At 35.8% G+C, this 24,597-nt stretch overlaps 1 protein-coding gene across 2 annotated transcripts in view; it reads right to left on the reverse strand.

The window, feature by feature from the left end:
- LOC148942417 (uncharacterized) overlaps positions 1 to 24,597 on the reverse strand; it is a 112,193-nt gene that overhangs the window by 46,886 nt on the left and 40,710 nt on the right. Inside the window, exons 4-7 of one of the 2 annotated variants that reach the window (XM_089102858.1) lie at positions 13,260 to 13,567; positions 10,649 to 10,748; positions 3,026 to 3,213; positions 68 to 199 (exon numbers count right to left, since the gene is read on the reverse strand). In XM_089102858.1, coding sequence (XP_088958984.1) covers positions 68 to 199; positions 3,026 to 3,213; positions 10,649 to 10,748; positions 13,260 to 13,567 — 728 coding nt within the window. Of the gene's footprint in view, positions 1 to 67; positions 200 to 3,025; positions 3,214 to 10,648; positions 10,752 to 13,259; positions 13,568 to 24,597 lie in introns of both variants that reach the window. The other variant, XM_089102857.1, reaches the window with a different exon arrangement.

Below are 24,597 nucleotides of genomic sequence, written 5' to 3' on the forward strand. Positions count from 1 at the left end.
AATAATTAATAATTTAACAAAGGGTAATAATCTCTCTTTTCTCTTCTGTATACAAAAAAATACTTACCGTCCATCCGCCACCAGCTGTCTCCATATCACAGTAAACTTTCAAGTACCAAAAAGCTGTGTCCCTAATAAGTAGATAGTATATTCCAGACTGACTGAGGCCTTGTTCATACAATTCAGCACAAGAATAGCCCTGTAAACAATTAGGAGAATTATTCAGTGTTCTTGTTTAGCCTAACCCGAGAAACAGAGGGAATACTAGTAAAAATCCTGCTGCTCAAAACTTTTGCTGGCTTAAAATTTCACTCAGATGAACCAATCAAAAGACATTTATCTATTCCTTTTTTTTACTGGTCAAAAATTTCACTTAGATGAACCAATCAAAAGACATTTATCTATTCCTTCTTTTTACTGGTCAAAAATTTCACTCAGGCGAACCAATCAAAAGACATTTATCTATTCCTTCTTTTTAATGGCCAAAAATTTCACTTAGGTGAACCAATCAAAAGATATTGAACTGTTTCTTCTTTTTACTGGCTGACGATTTCATATACCAGCGTAGAAAAACTAACCATGATATTACAACTTCTCCGAAATCAAGCCGAAATTACAATCTCTGAAATAACCATTGTGTGAACTACGGACAAGTTTTTCATGTTATGTCTTTGAAAAGAAGTGAAGAAAAGTCAAATTTACGAAAAAATTCAACTTTGTTCTAGTAAAATCCCATTCTGTAAAAAAAAAAAAAAAAAAAAAAAAAAAAAAAAAAAACAATAAAACCATTATACAACCAAAGGATCGGATCTCTCACCACTTAAGATTACTTACTTGAAGCAATACAAATTGTTTGGTCAGAACACGAATTATACGTTGCAAGCAATATTATCCTGGGCCAACGCACTATGTGTATGTAATTTGTATTAACATTGGTGAATGTAGTAATGCTAAGTTCCGTCTTTTAGGGAGGAATACTAAAATTGTTCCTTAGAGGTGGTCAAAACATAGGAAAGTTCCACTTTTAGTACAAACAATTGTACTTAAAGTTTGTCCAATTAAGTACAAAAAAGTTTGTACTTAAAGTAAAAACAATTGTACTTTTCGTCTAATTTTCATGAAAGAGGGCTCTTCGAACCAATCCAGGACGCTGGGGATTTCCCGATGCTAAACATTCAAACAACAATTAAACACCATTCGTAATACGTAATATTACTATTGGTATATCATAATATAAAGCTCTGGACCATAGGAAGGGATAAGATAACTTTTCTTAGGGGGATGACAACACGAGAAAAGTCCGCTTTTAGTCCCAAAAAGCTTTAATTTTTCAGGAAAGAGGGCTCTCATAACCATTCTACAGAACTGGGGAGGTGGAGGGGGGGTGGTACCCATCCCATCCTGTGTACAAGTATTTCAATAAATGCGTGTTTAAAATAAAGTAATAATATGTTTGAAAATGACTATTATGTCCTTCATTGAAGCTTTAGAAGACTAATATTTCGTTTTTATATAATCAAAGTCAGCCTAATTTTGGCTCCGAAGTTAGCCAAAAGCTAAAGAATAATTAATGCAAGGCCCATACAGCCCGTCTCTCTCCCCGTCCCTAAAGAGGTTTTAATATATTAAAAATTATTCCCAACAATCCCTATATTTCTGATAAAAGCGTCTACTATTACTTATTTTTCACATTCAACTTCAAATTTCACTTCCTCCAGAATTAAAAGCTGTGGCCCCTAATGGTACCACAACTCAGCTTAAATAATAATCATCATCATCTTTTTATTTATAACCCGTCACAAAAATGGACAGGGCCCAGAAAAGACCGAGCAAAAGTCAAGAAAAACAAAACGAAACAACAGAAAGAAAAACATACTTCGACAGCTACGAACAAGGGATAAGCAGAAATGACCAGACATGGGAAGACTCCTGGCAAAAGTAGAAAAATCACGAATATGCTTCTCAATAACCCCAGCTAGGTTTATCAACCGATACTTTCTCTGCAGATACTTCTCAACATACTAGTAGGCTTTGGACTGGACACCTGTTTGCCTGCAATACCAAGCGACTTAACGGCTATGTGTCAATTAAAAAATTTGATCAACCTGCCTGAGACTCTAGGCGAGTTTTTCTCTCCAAAAGCTAACACACAAGTATTTTTCCGATTTGAGAGTTATAGCTACTCCCGCCGTTTGCCCCTGTACCAAACCATTTGGAAAACTATAGATCTCCCCGTTCACCTACGAGTCCAGAAGACTTGTCAGTCATGTGCCAATCCTAAAAAACGGTACTCTGCCTGAGACTCTGAGCAGGCAAGCCTATTAGGCTTAGGTCACTTGTTCACCCGTGAGTCCAAGAAAATTCCGTCCCCCCTTTTGCATACAAGTCCTGTCGACATGATCCGTCATGAGTCAAGCCAGAAATCTTGATCATCCCAAAAGTTCTATGACTATCTACCTTAGTTCTGCCTTAAGATGGATTACCTAAGAATTCAAAAATCATCGGACTCGGTCCGTTGATTTTCCATTGAATTAAAGTCAAGCTGTCATCAATCCATGGCAAATTGGAGAAAAAGCCAAGGCAGTTGATAGTGTGAGTGAGAGTCACAGCTGGCATAAGCCTTTTTTCAGGAATGGCATAAGCCTTTTTACAAAATGATGTCATTTTCACTTGACATCAAAAATGATATCAAAAGAACAAAAATATCAATTTTTGTTCTTTTCTTAATAATTGGTTTTTACCCATTGAGCAAAATTGCTAAAATGACGGTATTTTTTTATTCCAAAATATAAAAAACACCCAATAGCACCACAACTCTGCCTAAAGAAAAATAGAACAGAAAATGTGAGTTGGGAAATTCAACCACGGGCTGACTCAGAAATATCAGAAAAATAGTTATCAATCACGGACCTAATTGGTTAGTTTCAGGTATATAGGCTAATATAAAAAATTTTGCCCGGTGTAACAGTGGATTCTGATATATCTACAAGAACCTAAAAAAGAACCTACGAAGAAGGAAACTTGCCTTGACATCTTGCGGTGCCACAGGATCATAAGCTGATTCGTTCGAGGTTGGTTTGTTTTTCACACTTGGGAAAACAACAGTTGACGTGGTGCTATTTCTTGTTTTGTTCCAATAGTCGTAGGGTATCTTTGTTGTGCCGTAGCCTTGAGGCCAAGAAGCATTTTTTGACAGCAAAATTGGCTCATCCCCTTGAAAGCAATATTTTGATTAAATTTTAATTAAATAATATTTTAATTAAATTTTAATAGCAACCAAAAACAGTTACAAAACAATCGAATTACAAAGAAACAGAACGACTACATAAACAACCTTGTGACTCAAAACTTTTTAATGGCTTAGAATTTCCCACGGGCAAACCAATCAGGTGGAATTTTAACTTTTAATTCTTTTTACTGGCTTAAAATTTCCCACAGAAACACCAATCAGGTGGAATTTTAACTTCTAATTATGTTTACTGGCTTAAAACTTCTCACAGATGAACCAATCAGGTAGAATTTAACCTCTAATTCTTTTTACAGGCTTAAAAGTGCGCACAGGAAAACCAATCAGATGGAGTTTAGCTTCTAATTCTTTTTACTGGTTTAAAATTTTTCACTGGAGGTCTTGAAACCAATCAGGTTTTGCAAAGGTGGAGATGTTTGTCTCTCCAGAAACAAGCAACAATGTGATTGGCTCTAAAAATGCGCCACGTATATGAACTAATGAAATCAAACTGTACCCTTTTCCCGTGAAGTCATAAGAATGTAATTTGTCTTGTTCTCTTTGGACTAATTATATTAAAATCGTTCTCAAGCGGTATGGCTATTTGTATGAAAATAAAAAAAAACATAGAAAACTATGAAAACAATAGGAACAATCAGCAGCTATCAGAGAAAAGGATATCCTAAGGCTCCCTGGATGTATGCCTAATTTGCTTTATTTAACACTCAAAAACCTCATTCAAAGTCAAAAACCTTTTTGTTTGAATAGGTTCAGAAACTGACACCGCCATATATACAGAGAGGGGGTTACCTAGGTTGACCCCACGCTCTTCCAAAAAAAATTGCCTGACTCGTTCCCAAGTAACAAAAATATATGTATTTCATGTAATATATGTCCACCTGAGTTGGGTGAAGTTTGATTTTCACCGTTATGCTTACATTTATAGAAATATGTCGTTGGATGAGGTAAAGAGAATCAGAAGCTTAAAAAAGTTTGATGCTTGCGATTTGAATAATTTGATCTAAGATTGGGATTTTTTTTTTTAATTTTTCGAAAGAAACTCGGAATATTGAATTTTTTGAAAAATTCAAAAAATCAGGATTCAAATCTTGAAAAAATTGTAATTAAAGACAAAGGTAAATTTTTCCAATCATTACATTAAAGACATCAAATTTTTTGGATTGCATTTTCTCTAAAAAATTACTTTTTTGGTATTTTAGTGAGAGATTATTGAGAAGACAACGAAATGACCCCCCCCCCCCCCCTACATCTTGAAAAGTACATTGAAAAATTGGAAAACTTAAAACTGATGGATTAATAGGAAACGTCAAGGAAACAAACTGTCTGTAGGAACACGTCTGTAGCAAATAGGATAACGTAGCAATCCAAGTGTAGCATATAGATTCCAGACCAGAATTGGGATGGCACAGGCTGCCTTGAATTGGCTATCATAAATATGAATATCTCCAAAATTCTCATTAAGGCTCAAAATGAGACTCTTCAACAGCAACGTGATGAGCATATTGCTTTACTCATGTGAAACCTGGAAACTCAACCAAACTCAAGAGAAACGTCTGCTAGCCTTTGAGAATTACTGTCTCCGATGATTGTTGTACGTCCACTGGTACCACCGAGTTACCAACGAACAAATACGAACCCGCACCATGCAACCATCCGTCACAGAAAAAAATCAAGTATAGACGCTGGCGCTTTCTTGGTCTCGTATTACGCATGCCGGACAGTAGACTACCAAAGATGACGTTCCAATAGAATCCAGGGGGCTCAAGACGCAGAGGCAGACCGATGAATACTCTACGCCGGACGAACGAAAGAGATCAAGCAACAATAACAGTGTTATTTTGCCAGACTGGGCGGATGTACTAGCCGCTGCCCAGCTTCGAGAAGAATGGCGGAGTCTCACTGATGCCCTATGCACCCTGGATGGCGTTGAAGGAACTAAGGTATTAGATTCCTATCTTTTTCCTAGATAAGAAAACGGCCGTAGCAGACTTTAAGTATTTTTACACTGGAGTTGCCATTCTCCCTATTCATCATGTTTGGTTAGATTTTTCAAAGTACCAAGAACCGTGAAAATCAAATCTGTTAGTTTTTATTGGTTAAGTGAAAACTAACACGGCAATTTATACTTTAAAAAACTTAGACAAATCGGGAATTCTAACTCCAATGACAAAGACCTCCATATGCAGTTGTGTAGGTTTTGGTAGCAGCGGGCACCAAATAAAAGAAAAAGAAAAAACATGGGTAAAACATCAGCAAAAATAAGCCGAAAACATATGGTGTCAAATAGCTTAAGAAAGCGTTTCACTGCTTTGAAGGTGTAGCTGTCACTGAAACTTAGTGTGAGTCAATGTTTGAATTTTAACGGACGAGAATCGGTGATAAATTTAGCCAATTAATTATATTCATTTATTTGTACGATTCAAAGTGACAATACTGACGAAAATGTTATACTGCCTTAAAAACTTCATGATTTTGAAGCAACCAAAAGAAAAATCTTCAGTAATCGCGGTTTTTAAGTATCAATAGATCAAGTACTTTAAGTACTGATGGCCCAAGTTCTTTAAGGATTCCCACCCACGTATTGATATAATCCTTCGGCTTGGCTATAATTAGGTAAATTCATTAACACTCCCAGATTTTAGTCCAAGACAAAAAACCAAAGAAAGTACAATTCACACATGCAAAATATTTGGAAATTCCGTTTCCAAATATGGATGGACCTGGGGTGGTTCCAGCAGGAAAAAATAGTTTTATTTCGGCGTCTCAAGTGCTTTAAAGTTTCTCATAGACGCATTGATATGATCCTTCGGTTTGTTCAAATTAATCAAACCACTTATTGATACGCGACCGCGAGAATTAAAACGAGGCAAAAATAAAAGTGAAGAAAAAAGAAATATACGGTTACATGACATGCAACGGCAGCGAGAATTACAAGCGACAGCGAGAATCAGAATGTGTCGAAAACATTTTGGAAAATTGGCATCCTGGGATTTTCTGGCCTGCAAAAACGATCTACGAATTGGAGAAAATTCGTTTAGAGCTCTAATTCTGGAAAAATTCATCTAAGTGACTTTATGTTTAAGAGCACATTTTAAGAGAATAAATTACATCATTACGCTTACTTATTGATTGATACTAGCAGGTTTGATTCCAGTAAAACATTCAAGAATAACTAACGTTGGTACTATAGCTACTAAAACGTCGAAATATTTATTTTGGCGAATTTTAAGACACAACTATAAAATACATACTTGGCAACCATTTATTGCCTCATATAGCTGTTTCATCAGTTATTCCAGAAAAGTATTTTTCAGGGATTTTAATTACCACCAAATATTATTACCTGTTTAATACAGTCTATTTATTAGCTATTTAATTCTCGCAGGCAACATCGCTTCATCTTTTTTAAAAACAAAATCTTGACTGTATTTGCCGATGTTTTTTCCCTTATTAAAGGGCCTAACTGTCCTCAATATCCAAGAGAGCTTGTAGACACTCATAGCAAAAGAAACATCTTTTTTTTTTATCCTCATTCGATTTTATAACATCACTAAAAGATTTTACCAACCTCCAAAATTTCGACCAATGTAGTCGACATGTAGTATATCGTGTTTTCGACAATTTGTAGTTTTTTTCGACAATGTAGTATATGGAAAATTTTACAGTTTTGAATTTAAATTTTTTTTTATGTTTTCGCGTGCATTAAACTTAAATGCAATTTCTAGAGAATAAATTTTAATAGAAGTTCTTATGTACTCACTCTTTCTCTGAACCATTATCATGGTTGCAGCGACAGGCACAACCTAGAACGAATCCCATTGTAAAGCCCATTGTAACCAAAAGCTTAAAATGCGTTTTAACAAAATCTGTCTAGTCGAACAAAAATGTCATTTAGCCTGAATGGCGGAATAAGGCAGGAATGGCGACAAGTATATCGATTAGTCTTAAATGTAAAATGTTGTTTGAAAATAAAATCGGGAATTTCGGAAAATAGCCTTAAACCCCATAAAAAATGGCGTCGGGTCGATGCAAGAGGTACACCATTGGAATTACCATTACCAAAAACCTTGCAAAATTTTGGGACCTTGGAAATGGTCAAATTCTAGCTTTTATTCAACAATATTTTTATTCGTCAATGTTCATGTCGAAATCGATAGTGAAGTGGTGGCAAGTTTAATTTTGTCAATAAAGCGTTTCACTGAATTTCGGGGATCTTAAAAATGTTCCAATCTTTGAAGTTCTTTTGTTTGTTATGAATGATCAAATTCTCTCTTTTATTTAGCAGTAATTTTATTCAATAATTGCATTATAATTTATTCAATATTGATTATTGATTAATATTGATTATTGATTATTCAATATTCATTATTGAATAATTTTATTCAATAATGCATTATTATCCAATAATGGGATGTGTTACAACTACCTATTTGTTTAAGAAAGTGTTCTGACGAATTTGGAGAATCCTTGAAATGTGCTGAAACTTTTAAGTACTTTGCTTTATTAGAAAATAAAAATCCTATAAACAAATTCTTTAAGGTAAGAACTACTCATCTAAGAGTCCCTTATCCACTCAGTCATTGTGAAAAATATCCAGGAAGGGGGAGGATTTCCGGTATGATTTAAAAAAGATAAGAAAATCAAATAAAAAACAATTCTTTTTCAAATGAAAGTATTCTAAGGAGAATTTTTCAGTCGGAATCGTCCGCAAAAAACATTTCTGTGGGTAATTTTCATGTGAAGATAGAACTATCTGGAGGAAATTTTCCAGAGAAGGGAGGAACATGAAAGGAACTGACCTTCTTTTCATTATGAATAGTCAAATTTTATCTTTTAGTTGCCCTCCGATCACTTTCGACTCTTGAAAAGGGCAAAAACCTCGTATGTTAATAACGAGCAACTAGCATAACTAATAGCCCTTGCCCTCTGTGGGGGAGGGGGGCGTCAAGTCCAAGACATAGTTACTGGACCTTTTAACTATATTGAACAAAATGCCTATCCAAAAATTTTGATTGGATGCGTTTATGAAAATGATGGGCGTGGGAGGGGGGTAGTTGTCCTCCAATCACTTTTTAATCTTAAAAAGTGCACTAGAACTTTCAATATCCAATCGAATAAATCTCTTTCGAGTGTCCTGGTCGTAAAAATCAATAAATAAATAAACAAAACATTGTGCCAACATCGTTCTTTAGTTAGGCAGCGCTATTGAGCTGTCCATGATTAATTTTTTTCCCAGAGGCACTTAATATGGAAGGGGAGACCATGTAAACTTTAAAAAAGGCTCATTCAATTTGAAATAGGAACTTCTAATGCCCTTTTTAAGAGTCAAAAGCGATAGAGGGCAACTATCCCCCGACGCCCCCTTTTCCCCAAATGCAGCTGATCAAAATATTGAGATAACTATTTTATTGGAAAAAGTCCAAAGATCATGTTACAAAACCACGGGTCGATACCCCCCCCCCGCAGAAACCCAAGGCAAGTGTTGTAAGTTATGCCCCGGGTTCATATAGTTTTTTTTTTAATGGTAGGGCTGATCGTATATACTTTGAAGGAGGGCTATTTGGTTCAAAATTGAAGGTTTTAGTTTAACAATATCTTTATTCAACAATGCATTATTATTCAATAATGGAATCAGAATCAGAATCATTTTAATGAAAACAGCTGTCATAGACACATTAAAAAAATGCACTAAAAGGCGCTGTTTTTTACATGAAAACTTTTTTACATGAAAACACTTCTCTACATTTTATTAAAAGCACTTGTAAAAAAAAGCAACAAAGGAGTTACTAAGTCTGTTTGTGCGGCACGAAACGGGCATAAGTTTGCTTTTGCTTCTGGTATTTGCGCGGACAGGCATTTTAGGTGGTAATATTGTCCTATGTACAGGACTAGACAATAAAAACTGGCCAAAACGAATTATCAGCTGAAAACGGCGATCGCGAAGGCTTGGTATTTCAAGTGACTTCAGAGCGGAGCTGTAATCTACGTATTTGTCGCAAAGAATGATCTTTACAGCTCGTTTCTGGATCCCCCTCCAAATCATCACTTAAGTAATCTATGTGATGAACTTGTGGGCCCCAAACGGGACACGCATATTCAAGGATGGGTCGAATAAAAGTGAGGTACGCTGTTTTCAGCTGATACACTGGAAAACCTAGGTGGCGCATCGCCACCAGTGTCCGCATAGCATAATGTCCCTTTTTAACCAGCTCTTGTACATGAATAGGGAACGAACAGTCCACACTAAAGGTGACGCCCAAGATAGTCGCACACGAAGCAGAAGGGAACAAAGTCGCGGGGTAGGTAAAATCACGTTTAAGTGGGTTGAACCTCAAAACCTTTGATTTATTCTCATTAATTTGAAGACTGTTCGCAGTACACTGTGATTTAAACTGATCGAAAAAATTTGGGTCGAACTGGGCTACAGCTTGCGAATCCTTTACGTGGTATTTAAGAAGCACAGACAAATCATCGACGAATTTAAAACGATCGTCAAAGTCAGAAAGCACATAGTTGATAACAGCCAGGAGAAGAAGATGGGTAATAACTACCTATTTGTCAAGAAAGTGAACATTTTTATTCGACAATACTCATATTGAATTTGACAGTAAAGGGGGTAGCAAGTTTAATTTTGTCCAGAAGGTTTTTTACTGAATTTTGGGGATCTTAAAAAATGTTCCAATCTTTGTAGTTCTTTTCTTTGTTATGAATAACCAGATTCTATTTATTATTTAGCAATTTCTATTTATTATTATTCTATTTATTTTATTTATTATTCTATTTATTATTCAACAATATCAATGCAGTATTATTCAATAATGGAATGGACAACAGCTACCAATTTGCGTAGAAAGTGTTCTGACGAATTTCGGAAATCTTTCAAATCTTCTGAATTTTCCAAGTTCTTTGCTTTATTAGAAAGTAAAGATCTTATAAACAATTTCTTTATGGTATGAGTTACTCACCTAAGAATCCCTTATCCATTCGGTCATTGAGAAAAATATTCACGAAGGGGTAGGATTTCCGGCATGATTTAAAACAAATCAGAAAATTAAAGAAAAACATCTTTTTTCAAATCAAAAATCTTTTTTCAAATGAAAGTATTCTACGGAGAATTTTTCAAGCGGAATCGTCCGCAAAAAAATTTCTGTGGGTAATTTTCATGCGATGATAGAATTGTATGGAGGGAATTTTCCGTAGAGGGGAGGAACACGAAAGGAACTGACCTTCTTTTCGTCATTATGCATATTCAAATTATATCTTTTAGTTGCCCTCCGATCGCTTTTGACTCTTGAAAAGGGCAAAATCTCATATATTAATGTAAAAAAATTCTAATAATTAAATTCTAAATGAATAAATAAAAAAATAAAAAATAAATTCTTTACGGAATGAGCTACTCACCTAAAAATTCCTTATCCATTAGGTCAGTGGGTAAGCTTATTGGTTCGTTGGTCGACCGTGATGTTGTGGTTGTTAGCAGCTTGGTCATCGCTGTCAAAATCTTCTAAGAAAAAGATCCGTAATTGAACATTAATCAAACTTGAAGATGAAAGAACAACGTTAAACGGAAGCGTAAGTGGCGAAAAGGTGAACTTAGGGGGAAAGAAAAGACAGAAAAGGGGAAAGAGAAAATGTTCTGATTTTTTGCCACGAAAAATTAAGTAAATCTTAGCCCTCATGAATTGTCTCGCATGTTTAAAAGTGAAAATGACTTGAAGAGGTTTTAAAGCATACAGATAATTCAACATGTGAAGCAAGGTCTTAGTGACCAGACAAATATCGTATCAAACTTATACAACTAAAGAGCTATAATTCCCATATATTTATTATATAAATAATAAATATGATTCCTATATATTTTAGATATATTAGAGGTATAAAATAGCAGGCATAATTAGTCTATTTAAAAGTTTTCAGTAGTTTTATGATGACTAGAGAACAATTTAACAACCTAGACCATCAAACGTGACAAGAGCAATCTGAACAGCTAAGGTAAAGGGTATTTAAAAATGCCTAAAATAATGACAAACGAAAATAATGAACACATATATCCGGGTTGCAGCAGTAGCTAGCAACCTAGTAAGAGACGATCACGTCCAATGTTAAGAAATATAAAAACCCATAACTCCTAAAAAAAGAGTCAGATCAAAACAAAAAGTACACCATTAGAACCGCCTTGTCCGAAACCTCTGTATAGGAGAATTTCTGTCCCTTGGCTTGAACAGCAAGGGAAATATATTGGCTTGAAATACAGTCAGAGGACTTCCTTCGGCAACAATTACAACGAGTCAAAGACAAAAGTGAAGAAAAGAAATATACGGTTCAGCCATGATGGAGCCTGGCCTTGAAATTGGCTACATAGTTCTTTTTTCTTCTTAAAACTGGAAAATTGACATTTCTGGCCCCAAAAACTATCTAAATAGGTCACATCTTTAGGACAAAATTCGTATTTTATCCAGGATGGCTGTATCGAATCTGTGGTGATGCCATGACATCAATAAAAGGTTCAAGCTGTCTGTGGTTAAAAAACAAGCGACAATGAGAATCTATATACAGAAACCTGCCGAGTGCCAGGGCCCGGCGGCAGGCCCCCTTTTACTATAGATGAAGAAAAAAAAGTCAAGAATATTTCTTTTTCTTCTCTCTATTTAAAAACGAATATTTTACACAATACCGTGTTCATGGGAGGAATTAAAGGGTTTAATCCCCCCTCCCCTCCCTGAAATGTTTGTCTGACTTGTAAAAACGCCATAAAAATGCATAGAACATATTTTTATTGCGCTTTTAAAGTTTTTCTTTGTAACCCCCCCCCCCCAAAAAAAAAAAAACCTGGATACGACACTGGTTGTATATTACACTGCTTTTCGAATTACGATAGCCGTAGGGTGGTGCCCCATCCCAATATTCTAATTAGAATAATAACTTTCGTAATTTGCAAAATGTTACACTAAAATTGTCCCTTTTCGCCTTCTATTCATTCCCGCTCCAAACCCCAAATCAAAGAAAATATTTCGTATTTTATTCAAATATTAAAAAAAGAACTATGTAACCAATTTCGAGGCCGGGCTTCGTCATGGCTGAACCGTATGTTTCTTTGTTCTTCACTTTTGTCTTTGACTCGTTGTAATTGTTGCTGAAAGAAGTCTTCTGACTGCATATATTTGTTCTTCATTTTCGTTTATCATTACTTTAGACATTTTTTAAATACCCTTTACCTTAGCTGCTTAGATTGCTCTTGTCACGTTTTCAATTCTGTTTCAAAACCGTTAGTGACTATTCTAGTGACAGATACGTTAGTGACTTTTCATTCCCGCTCCAAACCCCAAATCAAATAAAATATTGTGTACATTCCCTGTCTTGTCGGAGCCCCTTAGGGCCCAAATCACTGGAACGTTCTACTGGTATAGGAACAACAAACAAACAAAAGTTGATTCGCAACAGAAAGGCAATCTTTCTTGCCTTTTATTTATTTTATTTTATTTTTTTTTAATTTTTATTTTATTAAGAGAATCTTTAGTGATTTGTTCAACTAAATCTTGAGTTTTGACAATATATCTGTACCATAGTTTATTGTATTTTCTAAGTAATTGATCCGTTCATATTTTATTTTTTTAATGTGCCCTTCTCTCTCAAATGTACCCCTGCATGTGGCCCTGGAACTTTTTTGCCATAGTTTACCCATTTACCCATATTTAACAAGAGAACACACAGACAACCATTTTTATTTACATGCCTAAACCTTAAAAGAAAAACTTAAGATTTTCCCAGGTGGAGGGAGCCAAATAGTCTTGTATTTTAAGTCGTTTTGATTCATATTTTCTTGTTTAGATATATCCCTAGTTTTTGTCATAAATTGACACAAACATCTAACATACCAAGCAACAAATTAAAATAGATAAAATGGCAAACAAAATAGAATAACAATAACAAAATTACAAAAAGATAGAAAATAATAACATAGTAACAATAAGAATAACAGGAAAAATAACAAAACAAAATGGGAAATACTTACACCGGCACCCCTTGCTGCTGACACTGACATCTCTTTATCAATATCCGTTTTATTATTTTGCTGGTGTAAGTGTTTCTCCACCAAGCTTAGGTTTTCTATGATTTGTTGCACTGAATTGTTCAAATCCGAGTGGATATCAATAATTGCCCTTTCTTGGCGCTGAGTCTGCCACAAAAGTTGTTCCGAGTTTGGCACTAGAGTGTCAACTGATGTTTTGGTTCCAACTAAGACGTCCCAGACTTCTTCCATTTTTTCTGATACACCAAGTAAAGGTGACATGGTCTTGAAAAGTGTATCCAACTTGCTTCCTACAATTGAGAGAGAGAACGGGCTATTTAATATACCAGCAAAATGACAACTCTGACTTAAGTTCCAGCTCTACCCAAAGCCGTTACTAGGGTTGGTGGTGTCGGAGGAAGTCAATTACAGTGCCCCCCCCCCCCATTTGTTCAAAGTGGGCAATCCAGCAGCCGTGGCCCCTCCAGTCACCCTCTCCCCTTGGACGGCTTTACCTCCATCCCCCCCTGAGAAGTAAACCTTGTCGGCATGTCTGTGGAGTCGGTTATAAGTTATGGCTGACTCCAGCTCTTACTCCAGACATTTTCAATATACCGACTCCAACTCCGAATCAGACTTCGTTCAGGCAAAAATTACTAAGACTTCAACTCCACGAATTCGACTCCAGAGCGCGGTTTCGAAGCTTCATTTACCTAGATTTTATAAATTATGACCGACTCCAACTCAGATTCTAGACATTTTCAATATAAGTACAGGCAAACTAGCCAAAAATATGGGTCGACCCCAGACAAATTGCAACACAAATGATTTTTATACCATATTGTAGAGAAAAAAAACGCTCAGCAACATATCTAACGCTGCACATTCTAGGTCGACGCAAAACTAGTTTTCTTTTTTGCTTTTCGTGTCAATTTTTTCAGTTTTTTTCTAAAAAAATGAACTGTCAGTAGATGTCCGTTTTTCTGTATATGAGGTACCGTCCCGATGTAAAATAAAGAGCTGAACCCGAAAATGAAAGCAAATTTGATTTATAATATACCAGAAAAAAGTTTCATAATCATCAATATGTGATAAATAAAATATCAAATAGGGATAAAATCCTTTTAATAGACAGTGATGATGATAACAGTGATAGAAATTCACAAAAATACCAGATATTTCGGTCACATATACAGTGACCGTCATCAGTAGTAAAAGAAAAAATGTCAAATGAAAATACTACTGATACAAATTTTTACTGCTGATGACTGTCACTGTATATGTGACCGAAATATCTGGTATTTTTGTGAATTTCTATCACTGTTATCATCATCACTGTCTATTAAAAGGATTTTATCCCTATTTGAACTTTTATTTATCGTCATGGAAAGGCAGTGTGGTCGCCGAAATTACCTACATCAATATGTGATTTTACTCTTCTCATCGTTGGGACCTCTTTTTCATTATACTATCAGAAGACAACTATTCTGACATAAAATGATGAGCTGAGCCCAAAAATCAAATAAATCTGATGTAGTGTCTACTTGAAAATTCGTTTCATATTTGTCAATATACACTTTTTTTTATTTTCATTTGACATTTGTCTTTTATCACTTATTGTCCACCAATTCGTCGATTGTTGGTAAAAAAAAACTAAGTGGGCTGTTAAATTATGGTTGGCTCGTTGAGAAGACCAGTTAAGGCAGAGAAGCCAGCTACACCACTTTCATGACCTACGTATACAATAAACTATATCAACGTTTCATCCAATGCTTTGTCCATGTGATTTCTCAGAAAAGTCGTAAGCTATTCTGCTCTCCGAGGTCTTTCTCGAAGAAAGTTCCAGTGTTGCTGAATCAATTCTGCAGCTTGAAAACCATTCCCTGGAAAAAATAGTGGGATTCATCGATAGGAAGAGACTGGAACTGCTCCAGTATAGAACCTCAAAACTGTGGCTCCAATATTCCGATATGGTATCCGTACTGCGAAATTTCTTAAGAGCCGAACGATCTGGGTCATGGGATCTCCACTTAAAATCCATATCTGACATGCTACCTTATCTGGCGGAATCTGGGCACAACAGTTACACAAAATCCTACCAGCTTTACATTCAGCGAATAGTCAAGCTCCAAGAAACCCATCCTGCCGTTTAACAAGCAATCCAGAATAGGATGCATGTGATCAGACGTTCCGATAGATTCTGGGCTGGGCTACCCGCAGTTCTTGTGATTGAGCAGGAGCTCTTGCGTTGTCTCAAAACGGCTGGTAGCCTCGCTGATGATAGCAGTATGACAGTGGTTCAAAGGTCTTTATGGGTTGTTTCTCGACTAGTCTGCTCAACACTGGATCTTCCGATAGAGGGTGTGTCACAGGTTTTCTATGGAACTAGTGAACAACATAAGGAAACGTCCGAGCCGAGGCAGCAAAGAGACTGTGAAGACACCCAGATTGTCATCGATTTCCTATCGAAAAAGGATCACTATTTAATGGGGATCTTCAACTAAGAAACATCACTAACGGTATGACAGCCTGCGGATCTGCCAACATTGGTTCTGCTATAGATTTAGGCCTAAAAATCATTGACTCCATGTCTGGAAAGCTGGTCGCTGATTTTGTGTTTCTACAAAACAACAGGCAGTTCAAACTACTACAAAGCAGAATTCAGCTGGAGATGCAAAAGACTGGACCCAACTTTCCTTTTTCAGAGGCTCATCACGCTAGCAAAGAGGATTAATCTCACAGGAATCTGAGTACTTTCAACACGAACTGTGCTCATTCTCAGTATCACTTTTTGAGCGCTCTTACATACTCTGGTCTCCAACCAAGCAAAAGTTTGGAAAGGCTTTATCACTGGGATGTAATATTGTGAAGCCCTCAAATCCTTTTTCGAAGGGCATTCAATATTTCATCGACGGTGATCTCTTCTGCAGAGAAGTCTATGGGCCAAAAACGAACGATATTCCGAAATCCTTTACCATTATGCTACTTACATGACTCAGAATTATACACTTGCCACTATTGTGTTCAACGGCTACGATGGCGGAGCTACCATAAAGGATATGGCCCAGACAAAGAGAAGTCATATAATCGGCCGTGAGATCTTCTTCACATCAGATATACAGCTGGAGGTAGAATAGAATGAGTGCTTGTCCTGCAAGAAAAACAAGGACAGGTCTATCTGCGTGTTGGCTCTTTATCTCCGATTAAAGGACTTCGTCGTAGTCCAGGCACCAAGTGATGCAGATGTCCCAATTGTGCAAGCTGCTGTTGATTCTTCCCGGTATTGTGACACTGCCGTCATTGGACATGATACTGGTCTTTTGGTCCTATTGTGTTATCATGGTGACCTATCAAGCAAGAAACTATTCTTTGCACCTGAGCCAAAGTCGAACAAAGCTCCCCGAATATGTGATATTCACAAATTGAAAGAGAAGCTGTGCCAAGAGACATGCCATATGATTCTTTTTGCTCACACCATCTTAGGCTGTGACTCTACTTCACGGATTCACAGTGTGGGAAAAGGCCTTGCTCTGAAGAAGCTAATGGCAGATGTAGATTTTTGTACATCAGCTGCAGTTTTCATGCTGAAATCAGCTTCGAAGGAGGAAGTGAGAGTTGCTAGAGAAGACGCTCTGCTCATGATTTATGGCCCATCAAAAGGAGTAAATCTGAATGCATTCCGCAGGGAAGTTTTTAAAAAGAAGATGTCTAACCCTAGCACGTTCGTACACCCAGAACAGTCACCACTAACTTCTGATTTGGCTAAATTGCACAGTCACAGGGTTTTCAACCAAGTTTCAGGCATGGAGTGGAGATCCTGATTCTGAACTTAAAGCCGAGTAATGGGGTTGAAAAAATAAACATGACTTCTTGCATCCATTTACTACTGACGTCCCACCAGCCTCTCGTCTGTTTCTGAAAATCAAAAAATGCTCCTGTCAACTGGAATGTAGTTGCTTTAAAACGGCTTAGCTTGCATTGCAGCTCGTTAAACGTGCAAAGGGAAACGTGCAAACTCTCCAAGAGTCGAAAGCTATAACGATGAAGAGAACGTCGAAGCTTAGATATCTGAACCAAAATAGTAAGTTGTGAATACTAAGCGGAGTTTGATTCTGTCTTTCTAATGTTCATGAAGTTGATTCGGCAATTTTATCAGCTGTGAAGACTAGTCAGTGTGTTGATAATAGTTTATTCTAAGAGAGATTTTAAATGTCGGCCGCTAAAAACTAGTTTCATAAATGATTTCCCTTTTCTAACATTTTTAATGCTTAAATAAACATCTTGCACTCACTTTTTTAGGCCGACCCATCAGGTAATGGAGTCAGCGACGATCAGATTCAGGTTAACTAATTATTAGATTTCAAAACTGACAATATAGCCAGCGAAAGATTGTCTGGTAAAAAAAATGGGGGTCACGATGAGAAGCGTAAAAATCTCATATTGATTATTATGAATTTTTTTTATATACTGTACACCAAATACTGTACACCATTTTTTGTCAGAATAGTTGTCTTCTGATAGTATGGTGAAAAAGAGGTCACAACGATGAGAAGGGTAAAATAACATATTGATGATTAAGAAACTTTTTCTGGTACATTGTAAATCAAATTTGCTTTCATTTTCGGGCTCAGCTCTTCATTTTACATCGGGACGGTACTTCATATACAGAAAAACAACATTTAGCGACAGTTAATTTTTTTAGAAAAACCTGAAAAAATTGACAAGCAAAGCGCAAGAAACTAGTTTTGCGTCGAGCCAGAATTTGCAACTTTGGATATGTTGTTCAGCATTTTTTTTCTCTATACAATGCTGTAAAATCATTTCTATTGCAATTTGTTTGGGGTCAAAATCTGGTTTGCCTGTACTATATACCAACTCCGACTCCATTTAGCAAAAATTTACTAAACCTGCGACTTTATGATCTGATTCCGACTCCACAGCCCTGATTGTCGGAAGGGAACAACAAAAAATGCATCCAGTTTATTTACCACAATTATAAATACGTTCTAAGACCTTTGGGTGTAGATGATAATTCAAAACAATGAAAACAAAAAAAAAATATAAAAAAAAGAAAGATAAAGAAACCATAAATAAAGAAACAATAATAGGTACAATTTTCAGCCAGTGAATGAGAGCTGCAGAGCAAAGCAGATCTTTTGGCAAAGAACCTCCGCTAAGGGCTTACAGTACAAAGGAATAAATTAAATATATTAAAAAATGTATTATTAATATATTTTTATAAAGGAAAAACTTCACAAAGACCATTGGGTGTAGATGATAAATCAAAATTAATGAAAACAAAAATAAATAAAAAAAAAATAAAAAAAGATAAATAAACAATAAATAAAGAAACAATAATGAGTATAATTTTAAGCCAGTGAATGAGAGCTGCAGAGCAAAGCATATCTTTTGGCAAAGCACCTCCGCTAAGTGCTCACAGTATAAAGGAATAAATTAAATATATTAAAAACTATATTATTAATATATTTTTATAAAGGAGAAACTTTATAAAATATATAAAGGAAAAGCTAACTTTTACAAGCTTATATGTGAAAAAAAGCACACAAAAAAAATTTAATAACAACAACAGTTTTTCTCTTCTTCCGGAATCTAAGAGATATTATTTATATTATATCATATTATTTCTACTATATCATAGGTAGCGCAATGGTGCCGTCTAATCAAAGAGCGATACGGGCACAATATATTATTTATTTATTTTTTTTTGTAGACCAGGGCACTTCGTATAGAAATTCGAAAACGCCTCAATCGACTCGAAAAGGACTAGTGCTCTATTTGATAGTCGACAGTGATTGAAGGGTAACCAGCCCCCCTTTCCAACGCCCATCGTTTTTCCAAACACATCGAATCAAAATTTTGAGATAACCATTTTGTTCAACGCAGTTGAAAGGTTTGGAAATTATGTCTTTGAGGACGATACCCCCCCCCCCCCTACATCCCTTAGCACAATAGTTGTAAGTTATACCCTGAGGGCATATAAGGTTTTTATGGAAAGGCTGGGCATATAAACTTTTAAGGGGGCTCATTCGATTGGAAATCAGAAGTTCTAATGCCCTTTTTAAAAGTCAAAGGAATCGGAAGTTAGCCACCCCCCCCCCCCCACATCATATTTTTCCTAAATGCATCTGATAAAGATTTTGAGATAGCCGTTTTTTTAAAAATAGTCCAAATATATAGCAAGGCCTTTGGGGTTGGCACAATCCTCCAGAGTCTGGGGGGTAAGTGTTGTAATTTAGGCCCAGGGCCTTCCATAAAAACATATAGTTTTTATGGAAGGGGTGGTCGTGTGAACTTTAAAAGAGGCTCATTTGATTGGATATATATAGTTCTAGTTCAAACGTGATGGAGAGTAGCTAGACACCCCCCCCCCACCCTCGATGACATCTTCTTTTCCCGAAACGCATTCAAATGAAATTGCTCGATCGCCATTGTATTACCAATAGTCTAAAAACCCTATAACAATGCCTTTCGGATGGGCACAACTCCCCAAAGCCCATGGGCAAGGATTGTAAGTTATGCCCAGGGACAAATAAGGTTATTTATGGAACGGGTGGTCATATAAACTGGATTGGATGGAACTCATTTGATTGGAAGTCGGAAGTTTTAGTACCCTTTCTAAGAGTCAAAAGTGCATGGAGGGAAACCAGCCCCCGCCCCAAGCCTATCATTCTTCAAAACACATCCGATTGAAATTCTAAGAGAGTTATTTTGATAAAAATTTTTGAAAGATCCAGTTGTTATGTCTTTGGGGATGTCAACCTCCCCACAGTCCTCAGGGCAAGGGCTGCAAGTTGGGCAATTCGTTAATTGTTTACATATAGTTACATATTCGTTCATTGTTCATTGTTACATATTCGTTCATTGTAGTATGTTATTGAAAAAGGTAGGCAAGTTTGAACTTTAAATTCGAAGAAAACGAAGGGTATTCAGGTGAGCCTTTCAGAATGTTGTGGGAAGTGTTGAACTAAATCAAAACAGCTTATGTGTATACGGATTGTCAAAGGGGTGTAACTCAGGAATAGCTGTCATTTATCCTCCTGCGCTATAATTTGCACTTTACTGAAAACAGAATATTTTTTAAATGTTTTCAGTTTTTTACTTTAATAAATAAAAAATATTGAAACTTTAAGCAATAAATATTGGTACTATGTAAATTAAACTGGCAATTTAGGGGTATTAGTTTTTTTTCAGTAAAGCACAAATTATGTTCTGGTCTTGAGAAGGCAAATAAGGTTATTTATGGAACGGGTGGTCATATAAACTGGATTGGATGGAACTCATTTGATTGGAAGTCGGAAGTTTTAGTACCCTTTCTAAGAGTCAAAAGTGCATGGAGGGAAACCAGCCCCCGCCCCAAGCCTATCATTCTTCAAAACACATCCGATTGAAATTCTAAGAGAGTTATTTTGATAAAAATTTTTGAAAGATCCAGTTGTTATGTCTTTGGGGATGTCAACCTCCCCACAGTCTGCTTTATTTCTGCTAATTTTTGACTTAATGGAGCTCTTTACTTTTGTTTAAAAAACCTGTTTTGTGGAAAAAGTTTTTTTTTTTAATTAATTGACAAGTAGAATCGAACCAAATTTTGCCACAAAATATAAAAATCGAAAAGAACCGAGCTTTTTTCTCAATAAGGGTTCGAGCTTCAAACTGTTTCGGTCAAGTATGTTCAATTTCAATTCGAACTTTCTCCAAATTCCCTACACTATTTTAGAACGAGGTCGGTCAATTTGACTTCAATAAAAGAAAAAAAAGATCTGTATTCCATGGCTAAAACAAATATGGTTTAATCAAAACGTTTATCAAATTGCCAGCTATTTCCTCACATACATTGTTCTTTTTTTCTTTTTTTTTGGAAAATAATTCAGGGTTCAACACTGCTTTCGAAAGCTCGTTCGTTTTGAAGAACTCCCGTAATTTATCGAGAATATTGGTATCCACATCATCAACAACTACAACAAGGTTGCCATATCAGAAACTTTTAGTTAGTGACTTTTTCCTCAAAACAGATAGTGAACTGAACACGTAATTCTCTTTCCATGAAGCCTTAACAAAATCCGAACTTCGATGTTTGGCTGAATATCTCAAATTTAGAATTTGAGTTGTTTAAAGGGGTATTTATACTGGTTATTATCCACTTATCCCACTCGCAGGCTCTAGCCCTTACACACTAATTGTTAAATGTAATAAGATAAGGTCTCAGTCATTTTTTTTAAAAACAGAACTTAGATGGTGAACGTAAGTACATCTATCAAACTGGAAATCATAAAAATTAAAAGGTTCATTTTCAGGGGGGGTGGGGCAATTCCAAACCCATACACCCTGCTCGTTATGTGTATCATCACACAAACCACCGTGAGTCAGAGTTGTTCTCTAGGGTCTGGCAAGAGGTCTCAAAAGTGTGTTCTAGACCAAAATTTAAATTGAATTTGGGGGAAGGTGGGTAATCTCAATGCTTAATTTGATTGATTGGGCGACTTTTATGGAGCACTGAACAGGTAACCCCCCAAAGAAATGTCTTAATACAAATTGCGGGACGGGAACGCGGGGGAGGGGGGGGGTAAATTTTTCCAACTACAGAAACCTAATAAACATACACTATATAAAGGAACTACGTAAGCTAATAAAAAAACGCAAAATTCGTGAGCTTTTGGGGATGGAACCTATTATTCTTTAAGTAAGTCCTGGGAGACTACCCCTTAACAGCAAGGAAAGGGAGCAATCCTATTCCTTTGTCTTTTCTTACCTTAAAAAGTAACTTATCCTATTGTCAAACCCAACTCTTCTATACAAGTTTAAATATAAGATTAAATGAATTGCAAAACACAATTTCATAATGATTTGTAAGATAATCCAATACTGAACTGTAAAATTTAATTTAATTGAACTGTAAAAATTATGAGATTTCATTAAAACTTCAAACTTCATTAAAACACTCATTAAAACTTCATTAAAAAATTAAAACTTCCCGTAAAACTTCATGCCTACTACATCATTTCACACCAAGTTTATCCTCGGGGGAGGGGGACCCAGAAATTTTATTCGACTTTTTATTTTGACCTAATGTGTTCTATAGGTTAACACTAAACTTGGCTCGGGGGATGTTAGAGCATTTTTTCTTCTAAGGTTGGGGGGATGAAGCTTCAGGTGAACTCCGGGCCAGAAAATCCCCCATTTATAAGTATTCTATTTATACTAATATGGAATAAAATACTCTCAACCCCAACCAAACTCACAGAACATTTGATCTCAACAATTACATTAGTGGATGACTGGTGGGGTAGCTCCCATATTAGCGGACAAATTTGAAGGAATAAAACGATTTTTTTTTTGCTTTCATGTGCATATATATATGTGATAATTTCCCAATATTTTTCAAATATTGAAAAAATAAATTCAAATTCACATGGAAAACATGTATTTTCTCCAGCGAAGCAGATATGATAATTAAGTGCTATGGGCAGTGGGGTGGATTTTCCCCTGAACTCACGGAAACTTCTGCATACCGAAATAAATCGAAACAAACTGAACCAGTTTTCCGGCAAAAATTGTGCCACAATTGATAATTTTTACCATCTGACCAGCAGGTTGAAAATCTGCCATAACAAGAAGAAAACTTTTGGTAAAATAAAACTTAAAAAGATATCCGAGTCAGAAAAGAGCAAGTGAACCAAAATGTACCGGAAAATTTGTACCAAAATTTATAAATATACCGCACTGAACAAAGAAATGAATCTGAAAATGACAAATGGGTCTATGGCCAGTAAAGGAAACGAAGAGAACAAAAATCAAACGAATATTTCGCCCGTGTAGAGCAAGGCGTCTTCAGCGTAGAAAAAAAAAACACTAGAAAAAAAAAACCCGACTAGAATCTAAAACCAAAAAACAATACATGATCAAGTTCAGTGAATACAGACTGAAGTGACACCCAAGCATACTAGTAATTACAGAAGGCACATAATAATCGAGTGATACAAAACATATATGACCTATTGATCAAACAGGTCAAACTCCAAACAACAACAACAACAACAGCCTCAAAAGTAATATCTTATTTTTGTGAAAAGCAGTATTTTACTAAAATGCTTAAAAATAGCAATGTTCATAGGCTACCAAAAAGATTTTCTTTGTTTTTTAGATATAATATGAATTAACATTTAACACATTCAAATTTATAAATTCATATTATTTAAGAAGAACAACAAATTTTCAAAAAATACTCTTCTCAACTAACAATCCTTTATTTATTTTTTATATAGTTAATACAGCGCAGCGGCTATGGGACTCTCCTCTGGGGAAGATGGATTGACGTTCAGATTGCTCTTTAGTAACAATAAAAACTATATCATCAAACTTTTGTCTTGTGGTGACACAGTGGGTTTAACCTTAACTTGGTCATACAGGACACAGAGATCCAACCCAGCTATAGCAACACACTGCAGGGCTGTAGCAACACACCGCAGGGGACCTTAGTAGTCAAGAAGCATCGTTAATCTGAATTCTTATCTACTTTTAGAATCCTTAAAATGGCAATTGAAATTTTTATCTGAAATCACGTAAAGCCACTAATGAAATTCCTCCCAATGAAAATAAAAAAAACTCAAAACTATTGGTTATGCTGTATGGTGATTTTAATATATCAGATTTCAGTTTAGGCTATCTAATCTGTTGGGTACTCTCTCCCTAACATCCCATTGTGCACTGCGACTGAAACCCTTGCCAAAATCTTTCTAGCTTAAGTTGCTAACCCCACCAGATAAAGATAATTACAGTAGCCTTTTTTATTGGATCTTCTAATTAGCCTACTAATACAGTGCTACTAGCAGTGCAGTAGTTATGGGACTCTCCTCTGAAGAAGAAGGATTGAAGTTTAGATTGTTTAGAAGTTTAAATGGCAGTGGATATGACCTTTGGAATAGTGTTAATTAAACAACTCTTGATGGGAGACAAACACAAAAAATAATGTGAAACCTCAAAATCAGAAAACTTTTGTTGGTAATAGTCAAGACCATGTGACCATTTGAAGACAATCCTAAAGACACAGAAAAACTACTTCTAATCAACTTGTTTATATCATTCATAAAAATGCACTCGTTCACTTTACCCCTGCTTGTACTGGTTCGTGTCAAACCAATTTAAAGAATGATGAATAGAATAGAATTTTTAAAATTACTATCACAGCATTGTTGCCGAATTTGAATTTTACGTCCAAAAAAAAGCACTATATATATATATATATATGCTGTATGGTGATTTTAATATATCAGATTTCAGTTTAGGCTATCTAATCTGTTGGGTACTCTCTCCCTAACATCCCATT

Source organism: Artemia sp. Qi Xiang Cuo, chromosome 17 (genome assembly GCF_049724085.1).
Source record: "Artemia sp. Qi Xiang Cuo chromosome 17, ASM4972408v1, whole genome shotgun sequence".
Classification (NCBI taxonomy): domain Eukaryota; kingdom Metazoa; phylum Arthropoda; class Branchiopoda; order Anostraca; family Artemiidae; genus Artemia; species Artemia sp. Qi Xiang Cuo.